General features: G+C 30.7%; 1 protein-coding gene across 1 annotated transcript; it reads right to left on the reverse strand.

Annotated features, from left to right (window-relative positions):
• Window positions 1-3,798: 3,798 nt before the first annotated feature.
• Window positions 3,799-5,550, reverse strand: LOC104721998 (putative indole-3-pyruvate monooxygenase YUCCA8). Its single transcript, XM_010440090.2, has one exon. The coding sequence runs from the start codon at window positions 5,435-5,437 to the stop codon at window positions 4,154-4,156; it is 1,284 nt and encodes a 427-aa protein (XP_010438392.1). The 5' UTR covers window positions 5,438-5,550; the 3' UTR covers window positions 3,799-4,153.
• Between the last annotated feature and the right edge of the window lie 16,269 nt (window positions 5,551-21,819).

Consider the following 21,819-nt stretch of genomic DNA (forward strand, 5'->3'; position numbering starts at 1 on the left):
CCATGTGTATTTGCATATTATATATTAAACATTGGCAGTTTGGCACAAATCAAAATACTTTAGAAAAATCAGATATATGGTCTCTTTTCGGAAAATGAACATCTAAATATCCAAATATTCAACTATTTTAGGTATTTAGTTAGATTTGTGGTTGTGGGATTTCAGACATTATATATATTCTATATATATTTCCAAATTCTTTTGTACTAATTAAGATTTGTATTTGCTTATACAAAATCTTATAATAGAGAAGAAAACAAATCTTGTAAGAAAACTAATTTTACACAGAAATATCATGTTTCTAAATACTTTGAAGAAAAGGGAATATTAAACATAATCGGAGTGAATCTCGAGCCGGACTGGAACTAAATTGCCCATACTACATAGATGTGTGTGTGGGGTTGCAAGTTCATAAAAGTGATATAGAGACATGGGTACAATAGTTTTCCACTCGAAATTTTACCATCCCAATGATTAATCCCAGTACATTCGAATTCTTTCTCTTAACGCACCTATTTGGAGTAAAGAACTAAAACTTGATAAACTATATATATATATATATATATATATATATATCTTTTTGATGCATATCTAAACAAATTATATGGAAAACGTACGTAGCCCTCGTGATGTACTTGTATGGTTGGTCCTATACTTCAATAACATACATTGTCTATATTTTATTTATGTATATATATATATATATATATATATATATATGTAAACGTTGAACTTGGAAAAATCAGTTACGTACGTAAATTAAATTTTCACAGATTGTATATATGTGTGGTGAAATGTTAGTTTTTCTTGGTATATTCTTTCTTGTGTTTAGCGTAGAAGATTGTTTCTACAAGTGGTAGTTCATCTAACAGACATAGGCATGTGAAAGAAACAAACCCTAGTTTTTGCAGACTTCGGTAATGTGTAAGATGGACAATATGGGCCCTTGAACATGAGTGATTTCTCCATTGGAGAATTTGTGACCATTCCCATGTGTTACCCATTTACTCTTTGTCACTCATATCCTCGAAGCAAGTTAATCTCAAATCATTTGACCCATATAGACATGCCTAATCGTATATACCATTCAAAAGTAGATGTGCCAATATAATATTTGAAAACATAATTATTTGGTCGAGATAGTTCAAATCGGTCTGATTGACAATTTTAAATAAAAGTCGTACAAAATCTTGTTACGCAATTTCGGAAAATGTAAATGACATTGTGAATGTAAGTGGACACATATCTACCTATGTGATGGATTCCTAGCTAGCTAGGTCTTCATAACCAAAAATAAACTAGAATATAAGATAATGCCTATCAAGCGCTAGGGCTTTTGCTAAGGTAATGAAAATAGATTGAGAATACGTGTGAATATGAGGTGACAAGTGACAAGTATGGTATGGTGATGACTGATGTCAAAATAGAAAGATGACAAGTATGGCAAAAGAAAAGAAGAAAGCAAAAAGATAATGGTCACTCAAATTCAACATCTCTCAACTTGTAGTTTCTAAATAGGTAACATGCGGTGAGGGTACATGAGACTAGATGATCACTCCTCCATGGCCTTTGAAATAGACTTCACACGGTGTACACGCCATTATACTTCCAAGATATTATATATAGACATGTCCAGTTCAAGTATTCTGGTGGAACTTAAAATTTACCATTTATGGAGCTAGTTATATTCTTTTATGGGATTATCTAATTGATATATCCTCAACAAAAGATGATTTTCAATACCTACGTAAATAAATGAATAATATTATATTAGACTTTTTATAATCCAAATCAAATATGTATATATAGTTTGAATTTATAAGAAATCAAGTCAGTAATATTGTATATAAAGTATGAAATCTAAACTATAAAAACGCAAAAAATTTGTATTGTTTAGTTCTGCAATTGTCGAGTTTGGCGTGTGATTTATCGATCATAAATCTTTTAAATACAGTAGAGAGGGGTATGATTAAAATAAACACGATACATGTATATGATACATTTTCCTTTGAATTTCCATCATAGAGGATTATGTTTTCGTAGAAGAAAAATAGGATAACATATACCAGCAGGAAAAAAATAAGAATTTGTTGAAACTGGAATTGTTATAAATTCTATATATCAATAATAATGACAATACTAATAAATGTACAAATGCTGTGGTCGAAAATGGTTTTGAACTGCTGGCTTTATCCTTTGACGTTGGACATAGGCCGATCTACATTTGATGTGACATTGTAAGATCTCTTTTATTAGTGGGTTTTAAATCTCTTCATTGGACCCAACACATGTGGGTTTTTAATGTCATCACAAAATTTATTCACTTTTTCTCTTTGTTTTTTCCCCTCAAACATTTCACTATATAATATAATATATATGTATCTATATATAAATATATTGTTTTCTTCTCCCTGGTTTCGAATTTCGAACAACTGTTTTCTCTAAATTTTGACCAGTTGTTTTTTGCTCTAAATTAGTATACTTTAAACTATCATTTTATGTTTTTTTTTCAAATATATTACAAATTTCATATATATATATATATATATATATATACTTTAAGAATTTAGCATGCAAATGTAGTTTGGAAAAGGACATTCTTATTTTTCTTTAACAATGCTTTACACTTAAAAATTTTCCTTAGGATAGAAGATACGATAAATATTAATACGAATCAGATCCACCTGCAGGTTTATAACACACTGCACATAGGTTGTTAATCAGCAAATGCTTATAATATAGTGATTCACTGATTCTTCTGTAAGATTGGTCGACATTGAAATTGTTCTATATGATGCATATGATTAGCAACTAAAATAATAATAGTAGTACAATGATTTTTTTTTTCTGGGGGTCAAGTTGCATAATGGTTGAAGACGCTTTTAGATGAGTAACTTGGATCGAAGGAAATTTAATTACCTATTTAGTTTCCGTGCAAAGCGGGAAATCGATGCATGAACCACGACACTAATAATTTCATTAATGACTGACTCGAACTAAAGTGGGATTTAATTATGTGTTCTGTTTATTAGGTTTAATCACCTAATTAATTAGTTTCAACCCACCAAAAACACATAGAGATCACATGTATTTGAGAAATAAGAATCATCTTTAAAATTATGTTTAGACAATTTTAGTTACTTACAAATTCCCATTAATTAAGTAGTTTTTTTTTGCAACAACATATATACATTATACCGGACTTGACCTGATGAGTGGTAAAAAAATTATAATAGAATGAAGCTAATGATGCGATTATGTGTATAGTAGCTGTGATGTGATTATGTGTATAGTAGCTAGCTGTGATGACCTATGTTCGTGAGCTTTCGTATTTTGCTCTACTCTAGATTTGTTGCGTAGTTCATTATTAAGAGACTTGTCAATTGACCATAATAATTACTACAAGAGTTTTGCTTATGATTTTGTTTCTGTTTTCAGTTCCTACAACACTGAAAGTTAGTTCATGTGTATTATTCCCACAAAACTAAATAATCAAATCAGTTATTTGTAAAGTTTTTCCTTTGCACTCTCAGAATTTTCTAAATAGAAAGATGACTTATGTCGCATGTTTTTTTTTTTTCAATTACCTAAAAGAGGGTTTTCATGATGTTTCAACAAGGCCATAGTAGAGAACTAGAATCCGCAACTCTGAAAATGATCCCTAACGTCAAAGTTTCATCCAAACTACTGTCCAAAACATGCTTGTTCAATACCGACATGGTCTAAAGAGAGCTTCTCTCTGATACTGTGATACATGAAAAGTAAAAGAGCAGGGCCAAACTACAGAAAGATGGTAAATTTGAAATCAAAATATTTTTGGCTTAAAGAATATCAGAAAAGTGTACAGTTCACAATATAGATGTTAACTATGCAAAAAGAGGAAAAACATAGACTTGTACAAAAAAATCAAAGAACCCACCCCCAAAAAAGTTAATTGTTTAAAGTATATAGAAAAGAAAAAGAAAAAAAAAGGGAAACAAAAGGCCACATCTTCCTCTGTTTACACAAAACGCCCAGAACAAACAAGTGGAGGAGGTAACAAAAAAAACAAGCACAACACCCTTTGATTCGCTTTGGGTCTTCAGGAGAGGGCTCTTCTCATTTCTGTGATCTATCTCTGTCCTAAACTCTAATCTTTTTTTTTTTCCTAAAGTTAGAACTGTTGAGAGATACATCTTCGATGAGAAGCCGTTGAGCGTTTCGTGGGTTGTTTTGTTTCTAGTTTCCAAACAGAGCCTATGTCTTGTGCGATCCTAACCGCATCCATTGACGCACCTGAGAGCCCTTTCTTCGTAAACCCAACTGCATACAATCCTGTCCTCCCTTTCCAACCGTTGTTGTCAGCTACTGTTTTCGGGAAACCATTCTTTGCGAAGAACTCACTCTCTTGTAGCCAATATGGGACGTTACTACGATAACCAGTAGCGAGGACTACTGAGTCCACGTCTAGTTGTTCCCCGTTGACAAGTTCGACTTGGTTTCCGTTAAACCTTTTGATCCCTGGAACCACATCGATCTTTCCTGATTTGATCTTCTCCATAGCTCCGATGTCAAGCACTGGTGTTTTGCCTTTCACGCTCTTTAGCTCCATCGGACCCATCTCGGGTCGTTTCAACCCGTACTTCTCAATGTTTCCAAGCACCATCCAGCTCAAAAGCAATAGTATCTTGTCGACAAGCCATAGAGGAAGCCATCTTAACATCTTCATTGCAAGCTCGAACGTGGATTTACCCATTACTTCCCTCGGCATCACGTGAAGGGAGCTTCTCACGACCATGGAAGGCTTAGCGAAATGGTTTGCGAGGTCAAGTGACACTTCCATGCCGGAGTTTCCACAACCGACGACCAGAACTTTTTTCCCGGCGAACTTCTGGCCGGACTTGTAGTCACAAGCGTGAATCACCTCGCCGGAAAACTCAGAAAGTCCCTCAATCTCCGGCATCACTCTCTCCGCATTCTCTCCAGTTGCCACCACAAGCCACCGGCAGATATACTCGACCTCGGTCCGAGTCGACTCGGTGTTCGTCACGGTCTTGACTCGCCACAACCCACTGGTCTCATCGAACCGAGCGGTCTGCACACACTCGTTGAACTTAGGGTTGATCTCGAACCGGGTTGCGTAGGACTCAAGGTAGTCGATGAACTGACGCTTCGTCGGGTACTCAGGGAAGTCCTCCGGGAAGGGCATTTTCGGTAATTGACAAAACTGCTTGGGAAGGTGAAGCTTGAGACGATCGTAAGTACGTTTTTGCCATAGAGAAGCAATACAGTCTGCTCTCTCGAGAACAACGAAAGGAACGTTTTGTTCATGTAAACAAGCCGCGGTGGCTAAACCCGACGGTCCTGCTCCGACGATGACTGGTCCATTGACCCAAATACACCGGTTAGGTGTTGAATCTTGATGATCATGATCTATCAAACGAAACATACTCTCCATTTCTTTTTATATATAAGTTTCTTTAACGAGTTTAGAATTAGAGAAAGTTTTTGTAAAAGAAAAGAGAAAGAGAGAAATAGAATCAATAAGGTAATTGGAAATGGTTATGAATTTGGAATGAAGATAGTGTTTGAAGGTTATCGTGCTTATATAGAAGAATAGATTATCCCATGTGGCGTTGAATATTTTTCCACTCGACGATATTTATTTTTTAATATTTATTATAGTAATATATAATCATGAGCTTCTGATATTTGTTTTTTTAATAATAACAGAGTATTTGTGAGTATGATTGCTTAAGAGTTGTACTTAATTTATTTAAGAATAGCTAATGGGTGTGTGTGTGACGGTTGAGGACTTGTAATAAACAGTGGTAATGCTTGACGACGAAGTAATACTAATTTTTTTTGGTATTGGGAAATACAAATTTCTACCGACCATTTGGTGTGTGTTACTATTACTTTTTTAATTACGTTTTTTAATTAGTAAAAATAATAGTAATAAACATTTTAACTAGTAGTATTATTGGTTAATAACTTAATACTATTATTATTATAAGAGAGAATGAATGTGGAAGTGAGGGAATTAGGGAGCAACGATGGTGACTGTTGAGAGAGGGAAGTGATTCTTCCAAGGAGGATGAAGCCACGTGGGGGGAGAAGATGATGACGTGGAAAGCCACGTGGAGAGGATGAGGGAGCCAAAGCTGTGTTTTATTATTTTTCTCTTCATTGTGTGGAACCAAATGAATAAATCCACATCAACCCCATTCCCTTCAATTAGAGAGCTTCTTCTCCACTATTATTATTATTTTTGGTCCCGCCATCTCCACATTTTTCCTTTTTTTTTCTATAATAAAACTATGATAAATTTTAGGTACGGAAAATGTGATTTTACTAACAACATATATATCCTTATATTATTATATTAAAGACAAATCTCTCATTTTTAGATCAATAACCAACTAAAATCTTCTCATTGATATTTTTACTACAAGCTATTGATCTATCGCTCTCACTATTGACTATCACTTCCGTCTATAAAATATTGATTTTCTAATATTTTTTTCTAGTTCCACAAAAATTGATTTTTAATATATTTTTAATTAATTAATTTGTAAACTTCAAAAGTAATCACTTTATGAATTGTTTTTAGTTTATAATTAAATAATCAGTGTTAGTGAAAGAAAATAATATATTTATAATAATTAATACTCATTATTTCTTAATTTTGTGTGAAAAGTCTTAAACATATTTTTTTAGGAACTGAGAGTAATTTATAATAGTGGATGATCATTGTGGACACTTTCAAATGAAATAAGAAAAAAAAAGTATTAAACTTTTGCTTCTTGTTTACTCCAAATCTCAACCTAAAGAAGTATCAAAATTACTTTTAATCTAGTGTTTTCATATTAAATTTTAAATTGGGCAATAGAGCCCATCAAAATAAAATACTACTATATGATAGGTAGTATATGATTAAGGAAGCCTTTTCTTAGCTTTAATAAAGTTGGAAATTACACGATTTTAACTTTTGTAACTAAAGCTATGCTAGCCAAGTGATGGTGACTAACTCAAGCTAGAATCGTAAAGCTTTTTTTCCTCTTCATTGGTACTTGTAATCGCAATTGTAAAGTGCATTTTCTTGAAAGTAATCAAGCAAAAGCGACTCATATTGGTGGCTGGCTATGAGTTAAGTTTTTGAGTTTGTCAAAAGAAACTTTTTATATTATAATAGAAAATCAGAGGATCCCACCAAAACCCACTAGAAGAATTGTGGGAAGAAGAAACCTAAAATTAGAGATGTAAAGCCATGTGCATGGAACCTTGGTTTCCATGGAGTTTTCTCTTCTTTTCATGTCATCACATTTTGGAAGCTTTGAGTTTGGCATATCCACATATACACACTCACCAATATATATGCTCTATGTGTATGTATATGCTTAAATAATAAACGAAAAAGATATACATCATTTAACGTCATTAACTTAACCGGTTGAAATTGTTATTTTCATCGCGCATTTTCGGATCGGACGACTTGAAATCTCGTTTGGAGAAGAGATTCATATATTCTTTATAAACTCATCATGGTATTAAAAAATGCACATATGCATTCACCTTTTCATATAGAATATTAGGGTAAGCACTTTAGGATGGTTACTAGAAAAGCTTATTAGGTATGAATCAATGTATTATCATCGTGCATTGAGTCACGACCACTTATAGTTATTAACCTTTTTTTTTTCTTTCTAATCACGATGAACGAAATGTACCAAACTCTTTATTATAATTATTATTAATTACAATATCATTGTGTTATAAATTTAAAGTCGATAGTAACCATAGATTCAGAAAGCTTTAATTATTTGTGCGATAGAGAGAGCGAAAGATTGGTCGATCAATTCTCTCACGAATGTCGATCCCTTTATTGTACGAGTTTTTTTTTTTTTTTTTTTCTTTTTTTTGCTTTTGTATACTTATTTTTGGTTTTTGTCGTTGTTTGTAATGAATTCGCGTTATTTCGCAGGCCAGCTACTATCTTTTTTATTTTATATGCCAATTTAATCGGAGGACATGTTCTATTTTAGTTTAGAGAAAATAAAGTTTAAAACACTAGCTAATATTAAAAAGACTCTACATACTGTATATGTACTAACATATTCAAGCTGTAAAAAAAAGACTCAACTATTCATAACAATACTAAAATAATTTTACCAAACGTATATATGTTTAATCAAATACGTGAAAAATACTCAAATACGCAAATAAATAACTAAATCTGGTAGATGTTTGTTTCAACTTTCAACTATTGCTTAACAAATGTATATATAGCTAGCTTTCGTAGTTTTTTTGTAAAATTATTTGATAAACGCGAAATACTTGAGTCCGCGTAGTAATTGTCGTCTATGCATGCATGATTTTAAGCTGTATATATATATTACATCTTACAATTTCTCTCTTTTACTAGACTATTACCGTTGCGCAAATAAAGATAATATAACAAGGTTGTATTCTTGCATTTCATCTCGGTATGTAAATGCATGCGTTGGTCATGAAGAGAACAAAAGCTCAAACTTTTGTTTTTCTACTCGAAACAGTGATCTCTAACAATATTCGCAACAACTGAGTCATATATAGGTGATAGGTATATTACTACAAGGTTAAAAGAATTAACGAAAATTAGTTAGAAATATATCAAAGTATTAGCATAAATAAATATGGAAACGATAATCAATTGGATATGGATAGTCACGCGTAAAGAAAAAAAGAGAAAGATGAAATCATTGGGATACGAAAACGAATCGTTTCATCACAATTAGGCGTAAAGTGAATATGCAGCTCATTCGCCGCAGAAAGTTTTTAATTTAACTTATTTTTTTTTAATCATAAGAACATACTGTATAAATATACGTTTCTCATCGTTTCCTACAAGGCTATACAAATGGCGGTGCACTCTATCTCAAAGTAATACTATATTTATGGTATAACCTTTACGGTTGGTACGTACTAATTAAGTTATTCAAAAATTATACTACACCATTTTGGTTCGTGAAGTTGTTTCTTATTTCATATGTTTTATTTATTTATTTGGTATTTACAACAAAATTGATCAGATAATAAACTGACAATAATATTTTTTCATAACTAAGGTCCCAATTGATAACGGTTGTTATTTGTGGCTGTAAAAATTTTGATTTTAAAATTTTAGCTGCAGAGAATTTAGTTGTAGATGTTCTGACTGTAGAAACTTTAATTGTTAAAATCTGATTGTTTAACAACAACTTTTAAAGTTGTAACTGTTATTTTTATTTTTTATTAAATAATAATAATGAATATATATTATATCAAAAATTAATTCATATAGCACTTTAATCAAAAATTTAATTTTATTAATGATAAATTAAAATTCTAAAAAATATAAATCAATCAAATATGTGATTTTGTTTGAAATTAATGATAAATTAAATTTCGCTAACAATATTATGATTTTTGTTTTTATTTTGGTGGTTGATTCTTGAATGATTATTGTGGCAAATAATATCAATAATATTTTTTAATTGTTTTGAATGTTTTTTTTCTATTGAGTAAGCCGTCAAAAATCTATTAAACACTATTCAATGCATTGTTTGAATGTTATTTTATTATTAATGATGAACTTCATAAACACTTTTACAATATTATTAGTGACGATGATGAAAAAAAAATTATTATTGAAATGGATCTTAAATAAAAAGAAGAAAATAAAAATAATTAATTTATAAAAATTAAATATGTAAATATATATATATATATATATATATATATTTAGAGAGCTTTTAGATATAAAAAGGAGAAAAGAAATGTTTTAAAAATTGTTTAATTTTTAAAGCATGAGTTTTGACGCTTTAAAAAAACAGAAAAACAAAAAAGAAAAAAAAAGTGGCTTTCAAAACTTTTTAAAAAATTAAAAAAAAAAAGTTTGATTGGTAAAAAAATAACTGTCAAGACTTTAAAAATATTTAAAGTCTTAAAAGTACGCTACTAATCAAAGCCTAAATCTCATAATTATGATCTGATTAAAAAGTTAATAAGTGACATAATGTCGATTTCTAGTATAAAATTGTCGATGTATAATCACTCACCACTTCGTTAAACTCATATAATACATGTGGTTGATTAAAACAAAACATAAACAATCACATAATGTCCTTCGTAATTACTAGTAGTTTTTAGTTAAAGAATTGTGATCTTATCTTTAATTTAATCATTGTGATATTCTAGTCTGCTGTATTTTATTTTAGAGTTCACTGCTTCTGACCAACCATATAATACACGTATAGTAAACAGAAATAACAAATGGGTATTTTATTACCAATGCACAAAAATTAATTTAGGATTACGCTCAGAGCATAATTGTAAAGGGAGGCCATTTCCAAGATTAGAACAGCTTTCCCGATTTAACAATTGATTTTGCAATGATAAAAGGACTCTTTTTATTTATTATTTATTTATTTATTTCTCTTTACTTAATTTATCTATATACGTTTGCTTTAAAGCAAATTAGCAACTATCTGCTCATTAGACCGCATTAAGTAGGTTCCTTAGAATCATCTTCGCAATCCGATGATTTTGATGTATAGTGTACTACTATAGAATATCTGAATAACAAATAGAATTCACTTTTGCGAAAAAAAAACAAAACATAATAGAGTTCACTGCTTCATGAGTAATTGTAGGCACAAGATTTTTCAAAATTCCATGATGTCTCTCTTTTTTCTTCTGCAGATGTGAAGGAATAGTGGTACAATTGAGTAGTGAAATGATAAAATAGTATTCCTTCTATTTTATAATATAAGATATTTTAAAGGAATTTTTTTGTTTTATAATAGAAGATGTTTTCAATTTTCTATATTATTTTTAGATTAGTTTAATATTTTTTATTATGCAGTATTATTTCTAATTAATTCAATTTTTTAAAAATAAACAGTTCTTAATTTACGTGTTTTTAGTTAAAATATCATATATTTTGAAATGAAGAGAATATGAAAACCCCAAAGTTATTTATTTCACGGTGAAAATAAGAATAAGATTACTTTCTCTGTTGATTGATACAAGATAACTAGCATTCAAGGAGAAGAAATAAGTATAATAACATGTCAAATGAAAAAACCTTCAAAAAGAATATGAAAATAATCATTTAGAAAGGAACAAGAGATCTTGAAGAATCTATAGGAGCCAAATAATAATAATTATTAATCCATTATATTACATCTCATATTCTCATTATATACAAAAAAATGATTGGCATATTAGAACTCCATAGATTTTCCAAGATCTTGTGAAACTAACTCCCCCATACATAACTCAGAAGTCAGATCTGACTAGCACTATACCTAATATGCATATACAATATATATACACACACTATAAATTAGTGGTTTAATGGACAAAACCTCATAAACTTCAAATTCGAATATATGGTCGCGTTATTCTGGACTGTTCTCTAGATCGTAATACATATATGGATTTTATTTACCCAATTATTTAGTTTTGTTGAGAGAGTTTGAAGACAGAAAATCTTGATAAAGATTAGGCACCAAAACCTTAGCAACATTATAACACATTTTAATGAATCAATTGGTACCACGTTTCAAAATGTTATCGCTTATATTTATTATGTGTCAACTAGAAGGAGCAGATCTCAGCAGGTGTTCGATTTTGAAACATTTGACAGCTTAATTGGTCTGAAAGTTTTGATCTTTAGTGAACTGTTAGAGATTATAGTTGATATCTTTGTTAATATAAGTCTCATGCGTCTGCTTATATGAGAATTTGTGCTGATCAAATTAGCCATCAAAGTCATTAGAAAAAACTATATTTTTAAAATAAAAATAAATACTGATTCGTAACGACTGGAACCTAATCAAGGTTTCCATCAAACAAATCTTTTAAACTTGACTAGGGGTGTTCATACTTCATTATGAACCAAAACATATGGCGTTTTTCTTTATTTGTGTATTTTATCATTGACCAACATATAACTAGTTGAGGTAGAGTTAAAGACTTTTAGTCTATAACTATTTTCAAAATTTATGAAGAAAATATTACTTCAGTACATATAATATAGCAAAAAAGAATTCTTAAGAGCATCATTATTGGGCGTTTCTCAGAGGATTTCTTTGGCATTTAGGGCCCCAAAAAATAATAAACAATCCATAAATGGGTCTATTAATGCGAGAATTGGTTCTGTCGGAAGCATTCTGAGCAACGGTTTAAGAACGATATGTTGCGTCTCATGAGTAGTTGGTGCGTAAATATAAAACCGGGTTTTTTTTTCTCATTTCTATTTCTCTTTCTTCCCGACTGTCTCTCTCTCTTCTCTCTCGTTTCTGAAGGTGACACAAGATGCGATTCTTGATGAAATCGGAGAAATTAATGGATTCACGTCGAATCCATTGAATTTTCTGGCATAAACCGGTTGTTTGTTGATTACCCGGAGGCGATGGCTTCCAGATCGGTGAATGGGTTATTAGATCTGACATCGACGGCGGCTGTCTCTGATCGACATCAATGGTGGTGCCCTGAAGCTAACGGCGAGGTCCAAACCCTAACGAATCGGAGGGAGAAGGTTCGTTTCTCTTGTCTGATTGATTGCATGTTTTTCTTTTAGCTTCGGGTGGTCTTTAATTGTTAGAGTTTCAGATTAATCCGATTGATTGTAAGGATTTTGGATTAATCCGATTAGAGTATCGATTAGGAGGTAGCTAGAGTGTTATTGTTACTTTCTCTTCCTCTTCTAATTAGAGAGAGAGAGAGAGAGCCAAAACAAGTCAAAGGTATATCTTTCTCAACCCCGATTTATCGATTTTGATTTACAAGCGATCTTGTGTTTGTCTATTAAATCCATTGGTTTGTTGTTTTTTTTTGAGGTGTTGAAACAAAACAGGTTGTTATGGAATGATTACAGTTTAGTGTTCAATTATTTGTTTTGCAGGTTTTGCAAGGACACGTTTGGAGACATATGGAGTTTGGCCAAACCGAAGACTGCTTTTGGAGTTGTGATGTTCTGTTGTTGTGATGTGGCTCATGCGTGGAAGCCATTCAAAGCTGCTACTGATCTCTTAGCCAAGAAAGATGATTAATCTCCATTGAGAACTATCAAGGTCTTTATTGTTATTTTATGTTTGTCTTTTTTTGTTATATATTGTATAAGTAACTGTGTGATTAATATTGACTCTTTTGTCATGCTTTGTGCGAGGTCTAATGGATTTGATTTGGAGTGGTATTCACAATGTGGAACAGCGGTTGGATTCTCTAATTTGAAAAGGTATGGTACTCTAGCTTTAATTTGTTGGTGATAGATATTGTTTGCGGTTGTGTGTTGGGATGAATTTATTTAGTGTTAGATTAGGTAATAGTCGAGTCAGTCATTGATGATTGCTTTTTGTTTGTTGGTTGTGATAAATACGGTTAGTACAATATTCTCTAACTATTTCGTAATGCTTATTATTTCGTAACTATTCTCTAACATTTAGTTTAGGTAGATACTTGTCGAGTCATCATTGATGAATGCTTCAACATCAATTTCTACAATCCAACGGAATTCCATCCCGAAGAAGGAAGCAGAACTTCTCATGTCGATTTATCATATTCTACAGATATGACAACAAATCTACATAATATGATGGACATTCGAAATGAGGTTCATGATACACAAATGCATGATTTTTTGGAAAAGACTTGATTGAACATATCTGGCAAAAATTTGGTGCAACGGCACAGTAAATCTTATTTCAAATTCTGTTTAATATGTTTAATATTTCAAATTTTATAAAATATGTTTACTATTCCGAATTTCGTAAAATATGTTTAATATTATAAAATTTGTAAAATTTTATTGTTTTCTATTTTATGTAATATAAAAAATTTAAATAATTATTTTATCATTTTAGATAATTAAAATTTAATAATTAATAAACAAAAATAAAAAAATATTATTTAAATGCTTGAGCAACCATCTTTGGGATTCTCTAATAATGGGGTGATTTTACTTAAATTCTCTTAGAATTACTTTACTTAATTTAGTATTAATTATATAATTAATTAATATAAGAGTAACTATGGAGGGTTGCTCCAGTGATGGTCTAACAAGCTCGTATTAAGCTGTTTCTTATGTAAGAAACAAAAAAGGTTATATGTCACGTTTGTTCAAAAAAAAAAAAAAGGTTATAAGTCACATAATTCACTAATGATATTAGTACATAATTGATATGCAATCTTATAGGTATGATATGCTCAAAGTAGTTGAAACATTTTTATAACAAAGAAAAGTAAAACTAATTGAAACATATCGAGTTATTGGGTAGAACATTCAAGATATAGTGTGCGTCATACCAATATCCTCGAAGTTGTCACATGCTATAGAATATGAGTTTTTTTAATAAAGTCATTAAGAAAATCAAAACAATTAAACAAACTATTTGTCACACTAATTACCACACTATTTATACAACCAAAACATAGGAAAAAGATTCTTGCCTACGTCGACGATTGTCAACAAGAAAATAATCACCGCATATAATATTTTCTGCTAGAGAACCGATGGTCACACACATGAAAACTACGATCGTACGTCCTTGTTTATCTCTTTTTTCTTTTCTTAATTGGAAAAACAAATCTCTGTTTTTAATTTGACTTTTAATTGAGCGACAGATGGAAGATGAACGATTAATGCTTCTTATATATAAATAACCAGCATATTATTAAGTTATACTTTAAACTTGTAAATAGTAAGTATATATTTCCATCGAATGTCTGAAACTACATCGATCGTTGCAAACGATTAGTAATCATAATCAATATAGATTAAATAAAGTTAAACCCTGTTAATACAGTATTTGATACCGTGACAGGGCCATTGCACCTGGCGCAACCTAAGGTTTTTCATGTGGCACCCCAGGTTTGTATTTTATTAGAGAGATATATATAATATTAGACTTTGGGTTTTCATATTATTAAATTTCCTCCTATATATAAATGGTACTCACTAGGCCTGAGATTAATATTCGATATCCGTATTTATATCCGAATTTGTTTCGAAAAAAGCGGATATCCGGGCAAACAGATACGGATACGGATAGTAAAATAGCAAATAAAACAGATACGTATACGAATACAAGTAGTGTTAAATTTTAATACGGATAACGGATATCCGCTTTTTCCCAAATATCCTTTATTATATACGGATAAGGATACAAATAATGGTAAAGTTTAAAATGAATATTTGTTTTTTCACGGATATCCGGTATTTATATACGGATATCTGGTATTTTTGTCCAAAATACACGGTATTTATACAAAATACACTGTATTTTAGTTCAAAATATTTAATTTTTATTTTAAAAAAAAAATAAACGGACATCCGTGGATAATCGAATTTTTAGCGAATATCCGGATAATGGATATTCTAAATTTTCGGATACGAATACGAATACGGATACGGATATTCCAAAAAAACGGATATCGGCTCCGTTAACAGAGCTAATACTCACTATGTACGTATATTTAAAAAAAAAATGTAAGTATTTTCAGTTCAAAATATAACAAAAATATTAAAAAAACTTGAAACTAGGTACCGCCCAACTTCGAATGAAGAGACAGATAAACCAATAGACTCGATCCCCAAGGATTTGGTCCCTACTTTTATCATGTTTAGCTGTAAACCGGAATTAATGTAGTTAAACCGTCAGTTGGACCAAAGCTATATTATTTGATTTTTTTATTCAAATAATGAATCCAACAAACTGATCAAATATATATGTATCGTCTAATTATTGTTGCATAAGCTATATCATCTATGAAAAAGGTAGTATATATATTAATGATAAATGCCATGAATATAATAAGAGTTGATTTATGTTCCTTTATATGTTAACAAGATTAGGACCCGAAAATATTTTTAGTAAGTAAAAACTATCTACAAAAGTAAATAGATACACCGAGGTGTCCAATGTGATATTTGGTGTAAAAGTTGCGACTATGTGGTTGAGACTATCAATCATGTTTTCTTTGAATGCATTCGCTCGTGTGAAGTTTGGGATTTATCTCCGACTCCGGTCTCGTCAGAGAGTTTTCCATATGAGTCGGTTTACTCGAATTTGGATTTTATTTCTGGAGAGATGTCTTTCAACAGGGTGATCCTAATCAACTTCTTCAATTACCATAGATTTTATGGGCAATTCGGAAGGCCATAAATAAAAAAAAATTTAAAAGTTTAGAGACTGAGGCAAATGATATAATTGCTCAGGCATTGGGTGATAAGTTAGCCTGGGAAGAAGCCCTGTCTTTTACGGCGGTCATGTCAGCTCCATCTCCATTTTCAGATGTCCAGATTTCTTCACCTCGTTACCAGATTGATGGTTCTTGGAAACGAACCAATGTGCATTCAGGATTGGGCTGGTGGTATTGCGTTGCTGAGGAGCGAACCTTGTTGTTGGGGGCCAAGTGTCTAAGACGGAGCCTCTCCCCCTGCATTCAAAGATAGAAGTGTTGCTGTGGGCCATGAAGGGGAAACGTGCTACAGGGATCGCTTGTCAACATTTCGAGACTGATTGTGCTGAGTTACTCACTATAGTGCAGTCCGTTGAATATTGGCCGTTCTTCTCCAACCTGCTCGATGAGGTTAACTCGCTGGAGTCCTTCCCACTATTCTCCATCTCTTGGATCCCACATGCGCCAAATACGAAGGCGGATTGTCTTCTATGTGCTTCGCGTTCTCTTATCTCTGAAGTTTTTTTTGTAAACTCCTTCCCTCCGGTTTGGACAACTAACCAAGGAATTTTCTTTTAATTTATTGTTTGGTTGAAAAAAAAAGTAAATAGATACACTTTTAGTTAAAAAAAATAGTTGTACATGAGTTCAAAATTATTAAAATAAAATAAAATTTAACAAAAAATATATATTTTAATTTTTTCGTAAGTAAAAACAATGTATAAAAGTAAAGAGATAAACTTTTAGTTATAGAAAATAGTAGTTTTTCTTTTGTTTGCTATAATACACTAATGTATATCCATTTACAAATCTACTATCTATATTACCACTAAAAGTGTATTTGTACACACAAATATATTTTATTATTAAAATATACTTTTTAGTTTTTATACTACCAACAAATTATCTTTATGAACACATTAAATAACCTATTACATGTCTCTTCACTTTAACATTTTTATAGTTACAAAAATGCATACGGTAATCTTACATACTCATATTTTATATATTACAATAGCAGTCTTTTCCAATAAATTATTTGATTGGTGAAAATTTTTTGAGACGATCTATTTTTTATTTTTATTTTACTTCAACAATCTCTTTCTTTATGTAAAGGTGAGTATTGACATTTTTTTAGAAACAATAATTAATTGTATAATTTTCACAATCATATTTTTTTTATCTTATATAAAAATAATATTTTTTCTTGTAAATTTTATGATATATATATATATATATAATTTCCTTATAATGATATTTTCTAAATTTTAGAGCTGTTTAGATTTTATAATTATCTTATAATTGATTTTTAATATTTTAAAAACTTTTAAAACAAAACTTTTGTGTTACATTTGGAAGTTTAGAAAGGTTTTTTTTCTTTAAAAGAATTTAATAAAATTAGGTTTTTTTCTCTATTTTATTTTTACATAATTTTTTTTATAGTAGGTTTTAAATTTTTATTTAAAAAAAAAATAGAATTGACATGTGTCAACATCTGAATGATATTATTGACATGTGTCACGATCTTGTTAATAAGTAACTTTGACATCAAGCTTTATATAATAAGATAACGTGCCACATATATTTTATGGTGGATCATTTCATATAAAAATGTCTTTAAGAGTAGTAGGATTTCTGATGAAAGCAAGAAAGATAAGAACGTAATTTGATTGACATTATAGATTAATAACCACATGGTGGTGGGCTAGTCGTTTCCATTTGGTTGGAAGAGTTTCTCCGTTGGTCCAGGCAAGAGATCAACTCTCCCTAGATGCAGATTGCTACTCATGTACTATTTGGCCACATGGATATGGGTCTTCGCTTATGATCCATTTAAATATCCGAAAAAAGTCTATTCGTAGGCTGCACCTCTTCCAAGAATTAGTCTCGTGCCCCTCCATAAGCATGAGGATTTACTCTGAGTTATAAAAAAAAAATGTCATTATAGATTAATTAAAAATTTAGAAACATGTGGTTACACTTAATGAGACGTGGTGGATGGTGATTAACTTCAGGTCCATGGAAGAGTTTTCTTGCATGGTACATGACTTATATCCACAATTCCACATGTTGTGCTCATATAATTATATAAACATTATGTTAGTATATTTATATATAACAGCGTGGCGAAATGGGTATCAACTAGGCCTATAAACGGAGTGGATATCCGGGTTTTTTGGGATATCTGTATCCGTATCCTTATCCGTTTTATCCGTAATTTGTTATCCGTAATTTGTTATCCGTAATTTGTTATCCGCTAAAAATTTGATTATCCGCGAATATCCGCGGATATCCGTAAAAAAAATTAAAAAAAAATACTTATTTTAGACTAAAATACAGCATATTTGTATAAAATACCATGTATTTTGGACAAAAATACCGGATTTCCTTATATAAATACCGGGTATCCGTGAAAAACCAAATATCCGTTTTAAAATTTAGTATTATCCGTATCCGTATTCGAATAGAATATAGGGTATCCGAGAAAAAACGGATATCCGTTATCCGTTTCTGAAATTTAGCACTATCCGTATTCGTATCCGTTTGTCCGGATATTCGTTTTTTTCGGAGCGGATTCGGATACAAATACGGATATCCGCAGATAGCGGATAATAATCTCAGGCCTAGTATCAACCATGTTCTTTACTCCCACATTATGGTAACCAACTAATGAATATAAAGTTATTTTTTAATTTACCACCCTGCATGCATATTATTTAGAGTTTGTTTTTTTAACCATCTTTCGGCTGTATGTTCTCTTATTATCCAATTTTGTTCTGGGTCGACAATTTTCTTTGTAATTTATATGTTAGAATTAAAGTTATAATAAATATATCGTTGATCCAAGTTCTAAATTAGCATTTGCTAAATATATTAGGCTATTTTTTTGTTGGTATCCAACTTTTAAATACAAAAATATAGAGATAGAAATAATTCAATCATAATATATGAAGGATTTTAGATCAGATAAATAATTTATTTTGATGGTGCTAGTTACGATAACATGTCTCACAAATGTTATTGGTTAGAATAATTTGTTTTAGAAAAATAATAAATCTACATATGATATGACTATTGCAACTTTGAAAGCAATCCGTATTTTATATCATTGAGGTTATGCAGGTATATAGAATATTGTTTATGGTTTTAGCTTAAGTTGGACCAGCCGCCATTCATCCAATTTTCCCTATGAAGAAACTTATAACAATTTTTAATTATACAAATTTGAGAGAATTATTATTTCACAAGAATTTCTTTTTTTATCAAGATATTATTCCGGTTCAAGAAATAATGCCTGAGAAAGGAATAGTCGTTACATTATGCATTGGTTTTATAATCGTCCGAGAACACTAACAAGGGTGGATGGACATGAACCGAACGAAACCTATAAAACTCTTTTAAAAAGAAAGAATTATTCATCTCGATTCTGTTAGTTAGAGAATCGAGATGAAGTTTGGAATGCCAATAACTTGTCGACGTACAAAAAGGATAATGCATGAACATTCATGAAGAGACACGTCCTTTCACCATTCGATCAACCCTTGCGATGCTCTAGGGACATTCGTTTACTTCACTAATCTCATTTTATTAGTTTTCTATTAGGAAAAATATATAGTACTATATGGCATGACTCTGAATGTGCCACATGCAAATACTTCGTATACTATACGTCCCGGGCATAACGGTAGATTTCTTTTTATCGCCGTGACACTTCATATATATGCTATATATAAGTATTTAATCTATGTATGTTTGCGTTATCGTCGTAAGTTACACGATTTACGTAAGGAGTTCATCAGCAGAGACCGTCCATAACTAGTCATGATATTATGATCTGATTTAACTTAAGGTCAAATTAGAGTCCATTTGCCTAAGCCCGTAAGGCCGTAACTAAAAAGTTGGACATGTGGGGATAAAATTGAACTTTCCATATTTAGCAAGTCAAATTTCTTACGTTTATTTTCTTTTTAGAAATAATGTTCATAAAGTCCTATGAGCAAAACAGTTAAATAAACAAATATTTTCAAACACCATGCAGGTTAAGCAGTCCAAAGATATTTTATCGTTTGGTTGGCACAGAGAACTGACTTTACGAAATGAGAACGACTTATTAATTGGGATTAAAAGCTTCCGCAACATGTATGCATGCATGCTTTGTGACGCATGAATATTATAAACGATAATTCACTTTTTCTTCTTGAGTAACACTTTAACAGTCTCAAAATAATTTGGTGATAAGTATGTACTTGGTATGTATAACTTGCGAATCATGCATGATCCATTACTGCAAATAAACATATAATTGCAATTTGCAAATAGTTTCTGAATTCTGATATACTGTGAAAATAATGACACAAGTAGTAGTGGTACTATAATTAATTGTCCGACCCATAATTGTATTATTATGACATAGTCCATCTTTTAAAATGTCTTAACCGCCACAACGTTGTAGTTTGACTCTATAAAGAATATTCAATGAATATGTATATATATCCATAGAGTCAGATGATAAACTAAACAACAGAAGCTTAAAGTCAACTAATATTTTTATTCATAATAAAAATTCCTTACAATTGTTATCAAATGAACCCGCGTCTAACTAATGAAATTCCGACATGTTATCAGAATCTTCAAAATATGTCGATCAGATAATAATCCTCGCAACTTAAAAGTCAAATAATATTTATCATATTGGGAGGAGATTGGTCCAGTTGAGTCTATGAGTAATAATGAAACATTGATGATCCATATAGGAAGAAAAAACAAAAATGAAAACTTCAAATGTACCACGACCACGAGGGAGATAGTGTTTACCATGCCATATCGCAAGAAAAATTATTACAAAGGTTTTATAATATGGTCCCTCGATCTGGTTAGAAAAAAAATCAATATGGTCCTAGAAAGATCCAAGTGGACTCTTTTTGAATAAATTCACTAGTTTAAATTGTATTCCATTACAACTGTGACGTAAATATTGTTTTGAGATACAACTTTTAATACACATACGTATAAGATTTATATTTAAGGAAGCCCTTTAACACAAAAAAAGTGTCATTAATCTTTCTCTATGTATATTTATAGTTATCGAAATTTAATCAACAAAGTTATACTCTCTCCGTTTCAAAATATATGATGTTTTAACTAAAACACGCAAATTAAAAAATCTTTACTTTTAACAAGTTCAACCAATCATAAACAATAGTGCATAATATAAAATAAAAAATTAATGCAAAAATTGCATAGAAACTTGAAAACATTCTATATTATGAAACAAAAAACTTCTTTAAAACATATTATATTTTGAAACGGAAGAAGTATAAGCTATAAAAAAAAAGACATATATACTAAAAAAAGTTGAGATATAATAAAAAACTACATACATTAAGTTTTATTTGTCAATATAAAATATGATTGTTATGGTAATACTTCTGATTAGAAAATGATCAAATCAAGCCCAAAACTTCGTGGAGATGGCCAGATCGGTTCAGTCGAAGTTAATGGAGATCCTCTACTGCTCCAAGTAATTTATTGATAAAAAAATCCAAATCTTTTTTCTTAATTGAAAAAACGCACGTAAGAGCTATAATAAATTAATAATTATAATAGTTTTGAGTGGTATCTGGTATCAATTTT

This window comes from Camelina sativa, chromosome 11 (genome assembly GCF_030686135.1).
Source record: "Camelina sativa cultivar CO46 ecotype springtype chromosome 11, ASM3068613v1".
NCBI classification, from domain to species: domain Eukaryota; kingdom Viridiplantae; phylum Streptophyta; class Magnoliopsida; order Brassicales; family Brassicaceae; genus Camelina; species Camelina sativa.